At 36.0% G+C, this 16775-nt stretch overlaps 1 protein-coding gene across 2 annotated transcripts in view; it reads left to right on the top strand.

The window, feature by feature from the left end:
- TBC1D23 (TBC1 domain family member 23) overlaps positions 1-15378 on the top strand; it is a 55992-nt gene extending 40614 nt beyond the window's left edge. The window contains exons 14-19 of one of the 2 annotated variants that reach the window (XM_065913473.1): positions 4109-4248; positions 5550-5594; positions 8501-8589; positions 10977-11112; positions 12707-12901; positions 13731-15378. In XM_065913473.1, the coding sequence (XP_065769545.1) occupies positions 4109-4248; positions 5550-5594; positions 8501-8589; positions 10977-11112; positions 12707-12901; positions 13731-13812 (687 nt within the window). In that variant the 3' untranslated portion in view covers positions 13813-15378. The remainder of the gene's footprint in view (positions 1-4108; positions 4249-5549; positions 5595-8500; positions 8590-10976; positions 11113-12706; positions 12902-13730) is intronic. The other variant, XM_065913474.1, reaches the window with a different exon arrangement.
- The last annotated feature ends 1397 nt before the right edge of the window (positions 15379-16775 follow it).

Here is a 16775-nt window from a genome sequence, read left to right as displayed (position 1 = left end):
GGGTCTTTTCAAATGAGTCAGCTCTTCGTATCAGGTGGCCAGAGTATTACAGTTTCAGCTTCAACATCAGTCCTTCCAGTGAACACCCAGGACTGATCTCCTTTAGGATGGACTGGTGGATCTCCTTGCAGTCCAAGGGACTCTCAAGAGTCTTCTCCAACACCACAGTTCAAAGCATCACTTGTTTGGCACTCAGCTTTCTTTATAGTCTGACTCTCACATCCATACATGACCACTGGAAAAACCATAGCCTTGACTAGATGGACCTTTGTTGGCAAAGTAATGTCTCTGCTTTTGAATATGCTGTCTAGGTTGGTCACAACTTTCCTTCCAAGGAGTAAGTGTCTTTTAATTTTATGGCTGCAATCACCATCTGCAGTGATTTTGGATCCCCCAAAAATAAAGTCAGCCACTGTTTCCACTGTTTCCCCATCTATTTGCCATGAAGTAATGGGACCAGACGCCATAATCTTAGTTTTCTGAATGTTGAGCTTTAAGCCAACTTTTTCACTCCTCTTTCACTTTCATCAAGAGGCTCTTTAGTTCTTTACTTTCTGCCATAAGGGTGGTATCATCTGCATTTCTGAGGTTATTGATATTTCTCCTGGCAATCTTGATTCCAGCTTGTGCTTCTTCCAGCCCAGCATTTCTCATGATGTACTCTACATATAAGTTAAATAAGCAGGGTGACAATATACAGCCTTGACGTACTCCTTTTCCTATTTGGAACCAGTCTATTGTTCGCGTCCAGTTCTAACTGTTGCTTCCTGACCTGCATATAGGTTTCTCAAGAGGCAGGTCAGGTGGTCTGGTATTCCCATCTCTTGGAGAATTTTCCACAGTTTGTTGTGATCCACATAATCAGAGGCTTTGGCATAGTCAGTAAAGCAGAAATAGACGGTTTTTTGGAACTCTTGCTTTTTCGATGATCCAGCAGATGTTGGCAATTTGATCTCTGGTTCCTCTGCCTTTTCTAAATCTAGCTGAGTATCTGGAAGTTCACGGTTCACATATTGCTGAAGCCTGGATCTGTCATTAAATTGTTTCCTTAACAAGTAATGGTCCTCATCTACCTGATGATCATTCTTTAAATCAGAAATAGAAGGAAAAGTCCAGTACCGTCCTGGGCTTACCAGTCAGACTTACCTGGATACTCAGGTTTTATCTCCAGAACTTATTTTCTTCATGATCTCCAGCAAGATCATTTACATTCTGATTTCTCCATCAGTGCAGATAGGGGTGATAATACCAGAACTGTCTTCACAATAATGACATGAGGATTAAATGTACAAGTGAATGTAAAGTGTAGTACCTGTCACTGACATACTTTTTCCTTCCCTGGTGGCTCAGATAAACTTTGTAACTCATTAGATGATGAATTGAGGCTTTTCTTCAGCCTTGTAAGTCAAAGCATGTTGTTGTCAAATTGTGCAGATAAAGCTCCTCTGAGAATTAGGTTTTCAGCATGATCTTTTAGGTATCTAAGGGCTCACCATTTATTTAATAAATATTTGCTGTTTTCGTTTTTAATATCTAAATACTATGGATATATTATAATTTGTTTTGTTAGTCCCTTATCGAATATTTACATTGCTTCCAGTCTTTTTCTGTTGTGTACACTACTATTAATTTTTGTACTAATGTTTGCATATGACATGATTATTTTGTCCTAGAAGTGAAATAACTTGATCAAAAGATTACATATCAAAATCCTTAGAATTCTGCATTATTATCAAATTGCCCTGCAAAAAGCATCATTCTAATTTATATTCCCACCCACAGCATTGGATAGTCTCTCTATTGAAGTTTTTATCTTCAGATTTGAAAAGCAATGATTGAGGCTATTAAAGAAACTCTTAAAGATGTGTTATCTTCTAAAGTACCAAAGAATCACATGGTCAGTATAATTTGGTTTTGAAGTTGGATATGAAAATGGAAACATGATTTTTATGTTATTTAATACCTTACTTGTTTTAAAAATAAAAGTAACATTTTAGTTAATGACTTGTTTTAAAAGTAAAAATAATACATTTTAATTAATGACTTGTTTTAAAAATAAAAAATAATATGTTTCATTGTAGCATCATATGTAAATATTAAAAATATAAAGAAAGCAAAATTAATTGTTACCTAACCATGGATAACAACTGTTCATAGTTTGAAATATTTTCTTCACATCTTTTATAATACTTTTTTTTAGTATTATATTTTAAAAGTAGTGCTCAGAGTGTACAAATAGGTTTATTTTCTGCCTTTTCACTGAATGTTTGAGCATTTTCTAGCATTTTTATTTTTATTTATTTATTTATTTTTTACTTTTATTTGCATTTATTTTCTGTGGCATTTATTCCCAGGCCATAAGTTTCTGTTTCTTCAGTTTCTTCTGGGATATCTTTTTCTTCTGTGCAGCCTCTCTTCTGGTTTAGGAGCAATCTGTTCTTTTTCAGTAAGGATCAGGAACAATCTGTTCTTTTTCAGTGAGGATCATCTCAATGTGGCAGGGAGAGCTCATGTAGGGGTTGATCCGACCGTGAGCTCTGTAAGTCCTGCGCCGCACCTTGGGGGCTTTGTTCACTTGGATGTGCTCAATGACCAGGGAATCTCCATCTAAGCCCTTAAGTTCAGCATTACTCTCTGCAGTTTTGAGCATGTGTAGTAAAAGTTCAGCACTCTTTCTGGGCCACCGACCCTGCGTCCAGCCCCACTGTTCGGCCTGTGCACACCTACCAACTCCGCCGTTGTAACGACGGAATGGCATACACTGCTTCTTTAAAGTGACCTCCTTCAGACACTTGGTGGCTTTTCAGATATGCATGCCTGGACAGTTTCACGAGTGTTCTTCAAGTGAACATGAAGATTTGAACCTCTTGATTTGCATGATTTTGTGGGGTTTTCTGGGTCAAGTGAATAGCGCACCGTTTTTAGGGGTCAGCTCAGGCTGCTTACCAGAAAAGCCTAGCATTTTTAAGTGCTTGTTTTTTAAACTTTTAAAAAAGTAGTTTAGTGACTAAATCCTAGGGCATTTTCTGATTATTTCTTTCCCATAAATCCTGAAGAGGAATTAATGGGCAGAAGACAGGCAAATTCTAAACGTTTGACATCTGCTACCAGCTTGCCTGTAGGGCAGAGGTGCAAGGCCTGTTAGAGACCCCCTGCCCAGCACAGCAGGAGGTGAGTGGCGGGCAGGCGGGCCACGAGGCAGCTTCATCTGCTCGTCCCGCCCGCCTGAGCTCTTCCCCAGCCCCCGTCTGTGGGGAAAGCGTCTTCCACGAAGCTGGGCCCTGGGGCCAGAAGGACTGGGAGCCGCTGCTGTAGGATGTAAGGGAACAGCTGTACACGATTCAGGAATTGCACTCAGATCTGTTACGCTGGGTACAGAAAGATGACTTCTTGAGAAATAGAGACCTAAGTAATAATGTCTTAAACAGCAAAAATTTACAAAGAATAAATGCTTCAAAATTTAGCTATATGAATGATACTCGGTAATTTTACTTATTTTTGTAGAGTTATTTGAGTTAAGAAGAGGTCAATAATTTTATTTCTTACTGAATAAAAGGTAGTTTCAGGTTCCACACATTTATGTGTGTAATACATACCCTCACTTTTCATTTCTGCCTTCGATTCCTAAAATGGTTCACCCAGCGCGTCAGTCTGCTCGGGTTGCCTTCACAAAATACAATCGATTAGGTGACTTAAACAACAAATTTATTTCCTCGTTGTCCTGGAGGCTGGAGGTCTGGGATCAAAGGTTGACAGGTTTAATTTCGCCAGAAGCACCTGTCTTTGGCTTGCAGATGACGTGGCCTTTTCTCTGGGCTTGTGAGTCCCTGTCTCTCCTTCCTCCTGTAAGGACATCTGTCATTTTGGATCGGGCCTATTGCATGACCTCATTTAACCTTAATTTACTCTTTAACGGCCCTGTCTCCACCTGCAGTCATTTTCTGAGGTATACTGGGTAATTAGGACTTTGAAATATGATTTTGTGGGAAGAGGTGCACCCAGTTCAGTGCATAACATCAAGCTAACCTTCAGCAGTAGTGTGTCTTGCTAGTCATTTGGAGAGCAGTTAATTCGTCAGTAAGTTCTTTTTTTTTTTTTTCCCCCCCAGGGTGAATCTTCTAATGGTTCAAATGATAGAGGAATGAAATCATTAGTTAATAAAATGACTGTTGCTTTGAAGACAAAATCCGTTAATGTCAGGGAAAAAGTTATCAGCTTTATTGAGAATACATCAACTCCTGTGGACCGGTGAGTTACTTTTATAGTATGAATTTGTGATGAGTAATTCAAACTGAAAAAAAGTACCTTACAGTAAATGTTAGTGTTGAATAGAATGTACTTTAAAAAAGGATTGTAAATTACATTTTTTAATTAGATGACTCCAGTTTTCATTATCATCACAGAGATGTTCTTTATTGCTGTAAAGTCTGACTATGAAGATTACTCTCTTCTCCCACTGCCCAGAATAGGTGGCATATAATAATTCTGCCCCTTCAAGCCATTCATTAGAAAAAAATATTCCAACACTATTATATATATCCCACCTGTCAGGTGGTTGGAATCATCTGTTAAGTGCAGTAATCTCATAGCAGTAATCTCTTTCTTGGCTTCAGGAATTTAAAACCTAGAAAATTTAGTCATACTAAATAAAGCAGAACCCCATTTTCTTGAGTTCATAGATCTTCATAGAATTTTGTTCACAGCATGTGTGACCTCTCTTCTCCCATGAATTACAAATGAAGTAACCAGCTCACAAATGATAAAGAAGTTTAAGAATGTCTATTATATTACTTCTCACTGGGATTGTGAGTGCACAATATGTTTTCTTTTTCTCCACATGTTGGTTTCATTGATCTCTCTTGTTCTTAGAATTCAAAGCTAACCTAATAATTCCTGGGTGAAATTCGTTTCTAAGCAAGCCTGATCTTGCAAATGTGTTATAGTATTTAACTTCATCTCATATCTTACTGGCAATATCCTAGGAGAGTTGAAGTATTTGACTTTAAGAACTAAATATAAGGAATGTACTGTTTTTCATTTTATTAAGTAAAGTACATATGCATACAGAGGTATATATATTTTTTCATTTAGTAAATAACAAGATGTAGGTTCTTTTCACTAATCCAGAAAACTATACTTTGTCTAAAATGGGCAACTGATAAATAATGTTATAAGTTTTTTAATCAAGCCTGAGAGTTTTTTTTGCTCCTTAAAATTGTGTCCGCTTTCAAAAGCTTTATTTTTAAAAATACTTTTAGTTAGTGCATTCTCAATTAGGGTACTATTACTGCTACATTTTGTAGCTGAACACTTAAATTTTATTTTAAAATGAATTGGTGATAATACTAAGTTGAAAAGACTATACTGTTTGTTAAAGAATCACTTGAAACTGGCTTTTCTTCATTTTTCTTTGTACTTGGGATCATCAAAGCATTTTCTTTTTGATATACACTCTGGGTTAGAAAAACTGATTATTCTATATTTTTGTTTTAAAGCTGTTGTGTTTTTAATAATCGTATTGTTCTGTCCTCTGCCTCGATTTGCTGTAGAATGTCTTTCAATCTTCCTTGGCCAGACAGAACGTGTACCGAGCGGTAAGCCTACGAGTAGCGCGGCTTTCTGGCCCACCCTCTCCCTGTCGCATGCCTCACGCTCTCAGCCTCCTGCTGTCCCGGCTCAGGTTCCGCGCAGCTGTCTCAGATGCTGAACTCGCCCCATTCTGCTTTTAGGAGTGTGCGATGCCAATGTGCTTTCCTTTCGGTTTTTTGCTCCATCATTTAAATTTTTGTCCTTGCCTCCCCCTCAATGTCTCCTATTCCTCAGATGAAAATCACATACATTCAAACTCACCAATTTCATAAAACAAATTTCATGTCTTTATTCTAAGACAGGAAGATGAAACAAAGAAATTACGTAGTCTCAGAGTTGGGAGGCTGTTAGCTTTGGAGATGATTCACTTCTGTCTCATGCCCTAACAGTGGGGAAAATTGTAGCACGTGAAGAAAAGCATAGTTTGTGGTTCAAATTTTTTGTTATTTCATGTACAGTATGTAATTTGATAATATCACTAGAATTTTCTGAATAAGATGTATGTGTTTAAGTTGGTGAGTCAACAGTATATAAATTAGTTCCAAAGAACTCCAGTTCTAGGGTTCTGCCTTTGCTTTTCCTTGAAAGAAATTAGGCCACAGTGGACATGTTAATATGTAATGCATCTCTTCTCTGATCCCGGTAAAATAGGGTACTTGTTATTAAATTCCATAGGTTTAAAGTTTAGAAATCTACTGGATCTTCAATTAGGATAAACAATAGAACATTATACTATATGGCTTCACATTTTTATGTGCATGACTTTTCTATGATTTTAATTTGAATATCAATTATAGCAAGACCTATGAACATTTAAAAAGAAATTCTAGTCATACTTTGAAAAGTAAGTTAAGCTCTGGAATAATGGAGTTGACTTTTTTGGCAGATCATTTCAATGTTTTTAGTGAATTAGAAATAGCATTTTTAGCAATAGTTTACTTTCAACTTATGTATAAGATTTTATTGACTATGACTACTCCTGAGTGATGCCAGTTACAGAGCTTCTATTACAATTTTATAATTTTAAAGGGGATGGCTTCTTTTGAAATTATAATCTATTTGTGAATCATCTTTCTGTTTTCTCCTGTTACGTACAGGACCATCGAATTATTCTGATTTTTTTTAATTTCCAAATTTTATCCCAAAGAATTTTAAAAAAATTAGAATTATCTTTTCTGATTCCTAGAGATATATCCATTTTGAAAACAGAATTTAATGAAAAGTTAGAATAAATATGAGCCCAGTAAATAAAGTTAAAATCTATTCAGACTATTTTGTAGATTTTGTTTCTGCAAAAAAGCATAGACAGACTGTTTTTTAAAGAGTCCAGCCATTGAATTTCAGTTTTTGATAGTCTTTTAAGAACTTTACTAGTTATCTTTAGCCATCTTGTTTATAAAAGCTGCATTGTATTATACATTTTGCTCAATAATGTATAGTTTGGTATCTTTTTTTGGATGTCACTTTATTCATATTACATTCTGGTACAAGCATTTACTGTAAACATTATCTTTGTTACTTTCTATATTATAGAAGTTTAATTATGCTTTAATATCAGGAGAGAACCAATAACACAATCTCATACAGTTTTATAATCTAGATGACACAAATGTATTGTTACATAAAGCTATGTTTGTCTTTGCCTTTTGTAAGAAAGCTGAATCTGAGTTGCATAGATTTACTTCAATTATTGCTTTCATTTTTTTGTCTTTAATGAGTATAATTTGTTAATTTACAGGATAACTTTACATTAGATATGCTTTAGCATAAAAATCAAATGATTTTATGATTTTAACTTAAACTGTAAGCAGTATGTTGATTAACTTACAATTCTGTCATGCCCTTAACTTTTGTTGGTTTTCTATTAAGGACTGTTGTTTTGGGAGAAGTAAAGATTTAAGCATATTTTAACCAAATTATGTCATGATTTTTATTTATGTTATGTATTAAGAAATTATTTAAAATATAGATTTGATCTCTGTCTTTTGGAAAAATTGAATTCTAAGACACATAATTGAACTCTCTCTTGATACATGACAAAGGAAAAAACAAGCCACAATCTTCTTTCATCATAGATTATCTTAGCTGAACCTTATCCTACAAATAATACAGTACTCTTTCTCTAAAAACATGTAATATTTTGTCTAAATATTTTAATTTTACTTCTTGTTTTATTGGAGATTACCTGAAAAGTAACAAGGTGTTGATTTTTATATTAAAAAGAGAACTTACTATAGAACTAATTAAGTTTGAGTTTACATGTTGGTTGTTTCTGCCACTTGAGAGTGAAAGGCAAGTTCATTTTCATGGTTTATTTATGTAAAAGAAGTAGCGTCTTAGTTTCTATTGAAACAGAAGTAGCAGTAATAAGAAAAAATGGGAGGCAAAACCTTAAGACATATGTACTCAAATGAGAAACCGATAGGCACTCCTACTAGAATTTGAATATTTGGTTTCATAAACTGTTTTGTCTTAAGAAACATGTATGTAGCACTTGCTGTATGCCAGACATTATTTCAGGAGCTTTACCAAATATTAACTGATTTAATTTTCACAGTAACCAGGAAGAGTAGATATTGTCCTTACCGTTTTACAGCTGAGGACACAGGGCACAGAGAGGTGAAGGAATGTCCCAGTGCGTTGGTTTACATGAACATTAAAATTGCTTAAAACTTAATTTTTACAGATTTGAAAGCATTCTGCACACCAAGACCTTGTGCCACTTTTGCTAACATAATTTCCTTATCTTGTTTCAATTTCCTTAACATAGCTGTCCTGAAACTGGGTGATTCATGGTGGGGTAGGGGGTGGACAAAGAACATTTGTATTTTGTTTAAGATTCAGATGATACTTGGGGAAAATCTTTAGAAACTTAAGTGATGATTTCCCTCTTACAATTCTCTGAATATAGGCATGTGAGCAGCAGTGACAGAGTGGGTAAGCCTTACCGTGGCGTGAAGCCTGTTTTCAGCATCGGGGATGAGGAAGAATACGACACAGGTGTAGTACTGCACTTCTCTGTATATAGACCGCTTTCCTCAGGCATCAGGGGTGATTGTAGAGATCATTCTGGGACCAGGCAGAAGACACAGTGAGATTCTGTAGAAGAGATTGGAGAGCCTGTGGTTTTTCTATTAAGAGTTTGGTTTTAGATGCCTTAAATTATGCAGTAGAAATGCTGAATAGGCAGTAATTATAGGAGTCCAGTTGAGGAGAGATGTCTAAGCTGGTGATAATCTGGGGATTATCAGTGTATAAATAGTTTTTAAATCCATGGGATTGGATGTAAATCCCCTTGATTCACCCATGTAGGGGATTAAGAGTTGTGGGACTAAAGTCCAGGAAATCTCAAAATTGAGACATCTGAAAAGAGCCTTTTGAAACTAGAGGCAATATCCTAAAGGGCCACAAGATGGGGATATTGTGCCAGAGAAATTCGTGATAGTCTTTATGTTTTAAAAAATAATTTGTTTTTGTTCATAATCTCACTGCTCAGATTACCCTGATTAAGTGATCATAATTAGTATTAATGTGTGTTGAGTTAGAAAAAATATATATTGTATATTAAGTATATGTTGTATATAAAAGTACAAAACAAGAATACTCCCAAATCTCATCTTGCTTTTTTCACTTAGTAATATATGTTGTGTATTTTCCACCTCAGCCCACAGCTGACTTCCTGTTATATACAAAAGCACCATAATTAAATCAGTCTTTTCCCAGTTGACCCTGGTAGTTATCCAATTTTTTTTTTTTTTACTATTTAAAATAGCAGTGGCTATCTTTATGTGTGTGTGTGTGTGTGTGTGTATGAACGTATATTCACATCTATCTAGGTGAACTTTTGCAAGTGTATCTAGAGGGTAAATACTTCACAGTAAGATTGCCAGGTTAGATGGACTCACATTTGACATTTTAATGGATATTATAGTCACTTTCCTGAAAACTGCATTGAAGGGAAGATAATTTTCTATATGTAATTTTTTTGAAGCAAATACACAGAATTTTTATTTTTCTTCTGTATAATATTTTTATATTCCTGTATAAAAACTCTGAAAGTACATTTTCTCTTTTTATAGTGTAACAAATAATCAGTACTTTGTATTTTATTTTATAGCTTTTCCCCCAACACCTTCTCTAGCTATTCTTCTGTTTCATACATTTCTGTATGCTACTTGTAATTGTTTGCCTTTCTCCTTTTTCCTCTGTGTCTTCTGTCACTTTCCTGTTACCGATCAGTCTCTCTCTTTCCCTAAATACTTGTTATTCCATTAACAAAGGGAGGAAGGAAATGGATGAATAAATGTTGGTGTATTTTCACATATCATATTTGTATATATATACATAAGTATTTACACTCTGAAAAATTACACAGAAATGAAAATAAGAAAACTGGAGCTATGATTATCAACATAGCTAAAGTTTATGATGTTGGGCGTAGGGTAGCAGTTGGAGAAGAATACAGTTGAACAGTCTATTATTTATGTTAACTTAGAATGCAAAACAGTACTGTATATTATTTAAGAATATTCTTGTTTGATTAAAAGTAAAGATGTGACCCCAAATTCAGATAGTCACTGTTTCTTAGTGGAAAAGAAATGGAGATGTGATTGAGCAGAAACCCATGAGGGCTTCACTTTTTTATTTAAGCTAGAAGTGAATAGTTACGTGAGATTTCATTTTTTTACTGTGTCTCTTGTATTTTGATTTCTTGAAAAGTGAAGAGGAGAACATCTGCAATTAACTCTAGGGAGTGTAATTTCCTTTCTTAAATTAGAAATACAGAATAACAGGAATGTCTTACATTTCTCTCACAAAATACCCCACTAAATAGACTTACTTATCCCAGGATTATTTTGTTGTTATTTTCCCCCAGAGTCAGAAGCCAATAATTCTGTAGATGGAGTGTAATCTATTATAAAAATATTGAATCACTATGTTATACACCTGAAACTGATATAATTATGTAAATCAACTACTTCAGTAAACAAAAAAGAAAAAGAAACCAGCAAGAGAAAAAGAACTCAGCCATTTTTGCCCTCAAGATAGGTGATAATATTATTAGTGGACAATTCCACCATCCCCTACAGACCAGTCATAGATTAGAGTTATGCTGTATAAATCAAGAAAGTTGAAATCCTTCAGGTAGTTTAATATTATAATAAAAGTATATATGTAATATTTTCACTTGATTTTCTTACCATATGTAGTGATGTTTCATCATAATACTTTTATATTAGTGTCATTGGCATAGGAAATATAGTAGCTGGGTTAGAATTGATTGTTTTGTTTTTCAGCCTGTGTGTTTAAAATACTAGTGAAATTTTTTCAGGCTGTCATTTTTAAAGTTGGTGATACCCACTTTTAACATCTTAAATTCTTTACAGATGAAATTGACAGTTCTTCAATGTCAGATGATGATAGAAAAGAGGTTGTGAACATTCAGACTTGGATAAACAAGCCAGATGTCAAGCATCATTTTCCTTGTAAAGAAGTGAAAGAAAGTGGACACATGTTTCCTAGGTACTTTTTATCTGAGTTGAATTTTTTTCTACATTTTATTTTTGGTTGCACTGGGTCTTCGTTGCTGCGCCTGGGCTTTCTGGGCGTGGGGGCTGCTCTTTGTGGCTGTGCACGGGCCCCTCATTGCGGCGATTTCTCTCCTCGCGGAGCACAGGCCCCCTCGTAGTTGGAGTACGCAGGCTCGGTGGTTGTGTCCCTGGAGCGGTGGGGCTCACAGGCGTCACTAGTTGTGGCGCCTGGGCTTAGTTGCTTGATGGCAAATGGAATCTTCCTGGACCAGGGACCAAACCTGTGTCCTCTGCGTTGGCAGGCGATTCTGATCCGCTGTGCCACCAGGTAAGTCCCTCGGTACTTTTTAAAATGCCTTGTTCAGAAGTAAAATTGAATTTAGGGAAGTCATGATATGAAGGTTAACTGCAAAAGAAATTGTATGTATCTAAGTACAGTAAGATATAATTTCTTCTGTCAGCTTGTATTATATATCTTGGTTTTTAAAAAAATGTTTCTTAGGTAATTTTTTGGGAAAAATTTAAACAGATAAGTTGAATAGTACATTGAATATAAGCCTCTCTCAGACTCACCTACTTTTAACTTTATTTTCACACTATCCCATCTCTCTGTTTAAATATCTTTGTATATACATACACACATACACACTTTCCTCTTGTCAAACCACTCAGGAGAAGCTTATAAATATGATAGGTGCTTTAGCGTAAATCTCTCAAGAATATGAATAGTCTCCTCCACAATTCCAATAACACTGTCACATCTTTAAAAACCTTAAAAATGAGCATCATTTAACATGCAGACCACTTGGAAATTTTTCAGTGTCTCCAAGGTTTCTTTTATAGTCTTTATCCTTTTTTCCTGATCCAAGGTCTAGTCCTGTTTTACACATTGCATTTGCCTTCTCTCTCCTTAGTCTCACCCCTTGAACAACAGTACTGCTCCCCTCATCATACTTCCCGCTTTTCTTTGTGATGAGTGAATCCTTTGAGTCTAGGTCAGCTGTTCTGCAGAATGTCCCTCATTCTGGATATCTGTCTTAGTGTATTTCATAAAAGTGTGTGAGTACTATTCCCTTACTAAAAGTGAGCCGAGACACAAGGCATGGGTGGGTGTTAATAATTCTATCCTTGTTTTGTCTTGGGGACCCATTTCAGAATATCACTAAATATGTAAGGCATTCCAGGTATTGCTTGGTGGTCTTTGATATAAAGTATATGCTGTGGTACGTCGCATGAGGGTAGTTTGCTGTTAAAAGTCTGAAAGGTAGTATATTTCAAAAACCATGTAGAATAGATTCTGAAAATCCATTATTTTAATAATTTCTAATTATAGTTTTTATTGTATTAAATATAAACTTTACTCTTAAATAGTTACAGGATTATCTGTCAATAAAACACTTATTTTGCCTGCAACTGAAGGAAAATTAAAAGCTCTTACTAGGTAGCTTATTTAAATCAATAGTGATCCTTTGCCTACAAAAATAGTTTCATCTGGAGTTGAACATTTTTTATAATTGGGACTGTTGAAGTAACAGCTGTCTGAATGACATTTCTTTTTGTTTTTTTAATCTTTTGTCTCTCTCAAGTCATCTGTTGGTTACCGCAACACATATGTACTGTTTAAGGGAGATTCTTTCACGGAAAGGATTGGCCTATATACAGTCTCGACAAGCACTAAATTCTGTAGTTAAAATAACATCCAAAAAAAAACATCCTGAGCTAATTACCTTCAAGTATGGAAACAGCAGCGCTTCAGGAATAGAAATCTTGGCAATCGAAAGGTAAGATTATCTCAGGATGATATTATCTGAATTACTGAATTAGTTCATTATTAAACATGATTTGTTTCTCTCTTTGGGGAAATGGATGGTGGAATAGGATACTTGAACCACTTTTATTGGTATTCCTGCTATCTTTTCCTTACAAATTTGTTGTAATATATGGATTAGGCATTAGCACATGGTTTCATTAGGTTAGCACATGCCATAGCTAACTTCACAGACTTTGACAGGAGGGTCTTCAGGAATACTCTACACCAGTGCCTCGCTACATGCTGCTTTGCAATTAAATGAGCTTTTCTTGGAATGTAAGTCAGTGTTTTTATTTTCCTTCGTCAAAACATTCTCGTTTTGGAAAGTCTCAGTGAACTGAGCAGTGTGCTGGATGATGTAGTTAGTTCACAGCCTGGGGCACGCTCCTCCTCGCCTCCTTGTGAACCAGTGACTAACAGTGCTTGGACTGGCACCAAGGCTGTAGCCACGTTGCTGTTGAAGCTAAATCACCTTTAATCTTACAGGTAACAGTGTGAAGCCCAGAGGGGTTGAGTGACTTCCAGATCTTCACACTTAGCTTGTCTTAGAACCAAGTATAGCCCTCCTGACTCCTGATCTCCCGTTCATTCCACCTTGCTCTACACAAAAAGAAAAATCAGTTTGCATTTGGATTTTCTTTCTTTCAAAATAGCACTTTTGAGTATATGTTGGGATAAGTGATGGGGGGAGTACATAGGCGGGCATCTGTGCTGGATGTGTGGGTTACTTCCCCATTGGAAGTGACTCTTGAGTCCTCAGCAGAAGGCACCGTTATTAATGTGTGTTTTTCCCCCCTCAGGTATTTGATTCCAAATGCAGGAGATGCTACCAAAGCCATAAAACAACAGATCATGAAAGTTTTGGATGCTTTGGAAAGTTAATGCAAACAAAAATTATTTCAAAAGAAATTAAGGCAACCAAGAGAAATATGGACATATTTCCCCGACTGAATACTAATTGGAGACTTTCATTTGCTTATGGGGATGCTTAAATAGCAAGCCTAAGAAAGTGTAAATTATTATAATCAAACTCTGGACAGTTAAATTTTTTTTTTAATTTTCTTTTGCGTTTTTGGTTTTGTAAAATGATTTCTTATAAAGGTCAGTTATCAAATGACTTTAAAGTAGCTGACCCTGTGCCCTTATAAACTAAGGGTGCAGAATGCAGTTCTGTTTTGAAGAGCTGTTTTAAGAGAACATGCATCAGTTTCAGATTTAAAAACAACCATTCCCATGTGTATTTGCAATGTCTTCACTGAAAATTAGAGATAGAATTCACTGAAGAGACCCCTTTAATGGCTACATTTAGTTTTACCCACTGAGCAGTATCAGAAACTAAAAAGTATTATATAGATCAATAATTAGCTTGCTGTTTCTGTTCTTAAAAAGAGTGAAATCTTTTTAATAAAATGGGTGAAGATTCCAGCCAACTCAAATTCAGACCAGCTAGTAAAATGTTGAAACGTCAGTTTCTGAGTCATCTTTGTACCATTAGCTAATAATCTTAACACTGAGTGCTTTAGATACTAAACTTCATCCTAATTGTATCAAAGGAGCAGTTAAAAGCATTATAATAAGTAGGTAGGCATGTTACGATTAAAATTAACACTTGGGGGACAAAATTGTATCTTTAAAAGTGTCATTGGTCTCTATTACAAGAGGAGTATTTGATTTAGGATATTTCAAAACAGGTGCTGGGCACACATGGATTTATCTTCTGTGAGATTATGTCTGTGACCACACTAATACTGATTTAAAGAAAAGCTAGGTGATCGGAGATCTGTATAAACTAGTTTTTATCATCACTTCATGAAATATTTTTCTCTTGTTTTTTGTTTTCTTATTAAAGTTCTAGTGGTTTGAAATGATTTTTATTCTCCTAATATGACAAAACTGCAAGTGGTCTGCTTTATTTTGCAGCTTTCTCAGTTTAATTCATTGAGGTTTGTGTTAGACACATTTGGGGAAAGAAATCCAGGAACACATTTGGGGCCGTGGAATGACTGCTTACAAAAATCTGTTTGGGAAGTAACAAATCCTCACAGCCCGCCATGTCCTAAAATGTCATGGATTATCTCTAGGGGTTGATAGAAATATTCATATGTATCCTGTTTACAGCCAGTTATTTTAATTTACTTAAAGGAAATCACGTGAGTAAAAGGCAACATAGTTCAAGATATTTTATTCTCGTATCTAAATAAAAACAGTTTGAGTGGTTGAAGACATTTGCATGAAACTGCACCTGGTACAATACTTGATGTTTATAACTCCCCACGACTGTTGTGTTGCATTTCCCCCTTTCTTTTGGTGCCCCTTTTAGAAATGTCCTGAAGTCTCATTTTTTGCCCATTTCAGCCATGGGACTTTTTTCATAATACTAATGTAAAGATGTTTGTGTTACTCTTTATAAATTACAGTTGTAAATAAATCAGTACAATTTGCTCAAAATCTTGTGGGTTTTTGTTGTTGTTTTTGGCCATGCCAACATGCACATTAGGATCTTAGTTCCCCAACCAGGGATAGAACCTGTACCTGCTGCATTGGAGGCATTGAAAGTGCAGCCCCTTAACCACTGGGCCACCAGGAAAGTCCTCAAAACTTTGTTCTTAATGACAGTATCTCTCTCTTTCTCCCTTTCCACCCATTTGTAAATCTCTACAGATACCACAAAATTAGGAAATTGAGAGCTATCCTTACAGTGGAATTTAAGTGTTCCAATTTCAGGTTTGAAAGTATTAGATTCTTCTTTGTGTTCATCCACATGGGGAAGAGGAACGAGGGAGTTTAAAACTAATGGCATTACATTCTACATGTAGTCAATTACTCCCTTGAACTACTCATCTAAAATTGTTTACTCATCTGAATAGCCCAGTTATTATTCATGAATATCAAATGAAAATACTTGTCACTGATTGTACCAGGCACTTATGTAGCTGTATCCTCTCTCCACTGGTCTGATACCCAGAGAACTAGAATTTACTCTGGAATACCCACCTCTGTGTACCCTCCAGGATTGCAGGGGTTGCAGTATTATGAGTTTGGTTCACTTCAGTTCAGTCGCTCAGTCGTGTCTGACTCTTTGTGACCCCATGAACCGCAGCTCGCCAAGCCTCCCTGTCCATCACCAACTCCTGGAGTTTACTCAAACCCATGTCCATTGAGTCAGTGATGCCATCCAACCATCTCATCCTCTGTCGTCCCCTTCTCCTGCCTTCAATCTTTCCCAGCATCAGAGTCTTTTCCAATGAGTCAGCTCTTTGCATCAGGTGGCCCAAGTATTGGAGTTTCAGCTTCAACATCAGTCCTTCCAATGAACACCCAGGACTGATCTCCTTTAGGATGGACTGGTTGGACCTCCTTGCAGTCCAAGGGACTCTCAAGAGTCTTCTCCAACACCACAGTTCAAAAGCATCAATTCTGCTCTCAGCTTTCTTTATAGTCCAACTCTCACATCCATATGTGACCATGGGAAAAACCATAGCCTTGACCAGACGGACCTTTGTTGACAAAGTAATGTCTCTGCTCTTTAATATGATGTCTAGGTTGGTCATAACTTTCCTTCCAAGGAGTAAATGTCTATTAATTTTTCACTGTTTCCCCATCTATTTTCCATGAAATGATGGGACTGGATGCCATGATCTTAGTTTTTTGAATGTTGACTTTTAAGCCAGCTTTTTCACTCTCCTCTTTGACTTTCATGAAGAGGCTCTTCAGTCCCTCTTCACTTTCTGCCATAAGAGTGATGTCATCTATGTATCTGAGGTTATTGATATGGAACCTCAGTAGACCATAAGAATAGCAGAATTTGGTAGCTGGTAGTTCAGCTGGTAAGGAATTCACTTGCA

The sequence above is a fragment of the Muntiacus reevesi genome, chromosome 21 (assembly GCF_963930625.1).
Source record: "Muntiacus reevesi chromosome 21, mMunRee1.1, whole genome shotgun sequence".
Classification (NCBI taxonomy): Eukaryota; Metazoa; Chordata; class Mammalia; order Artiodactyla; family Cervidae; genus Muntiacus; species Muntiacus reevesi.
This window is presented reverse-complemented; position numbering and strand designations above follow the sequence as displayed.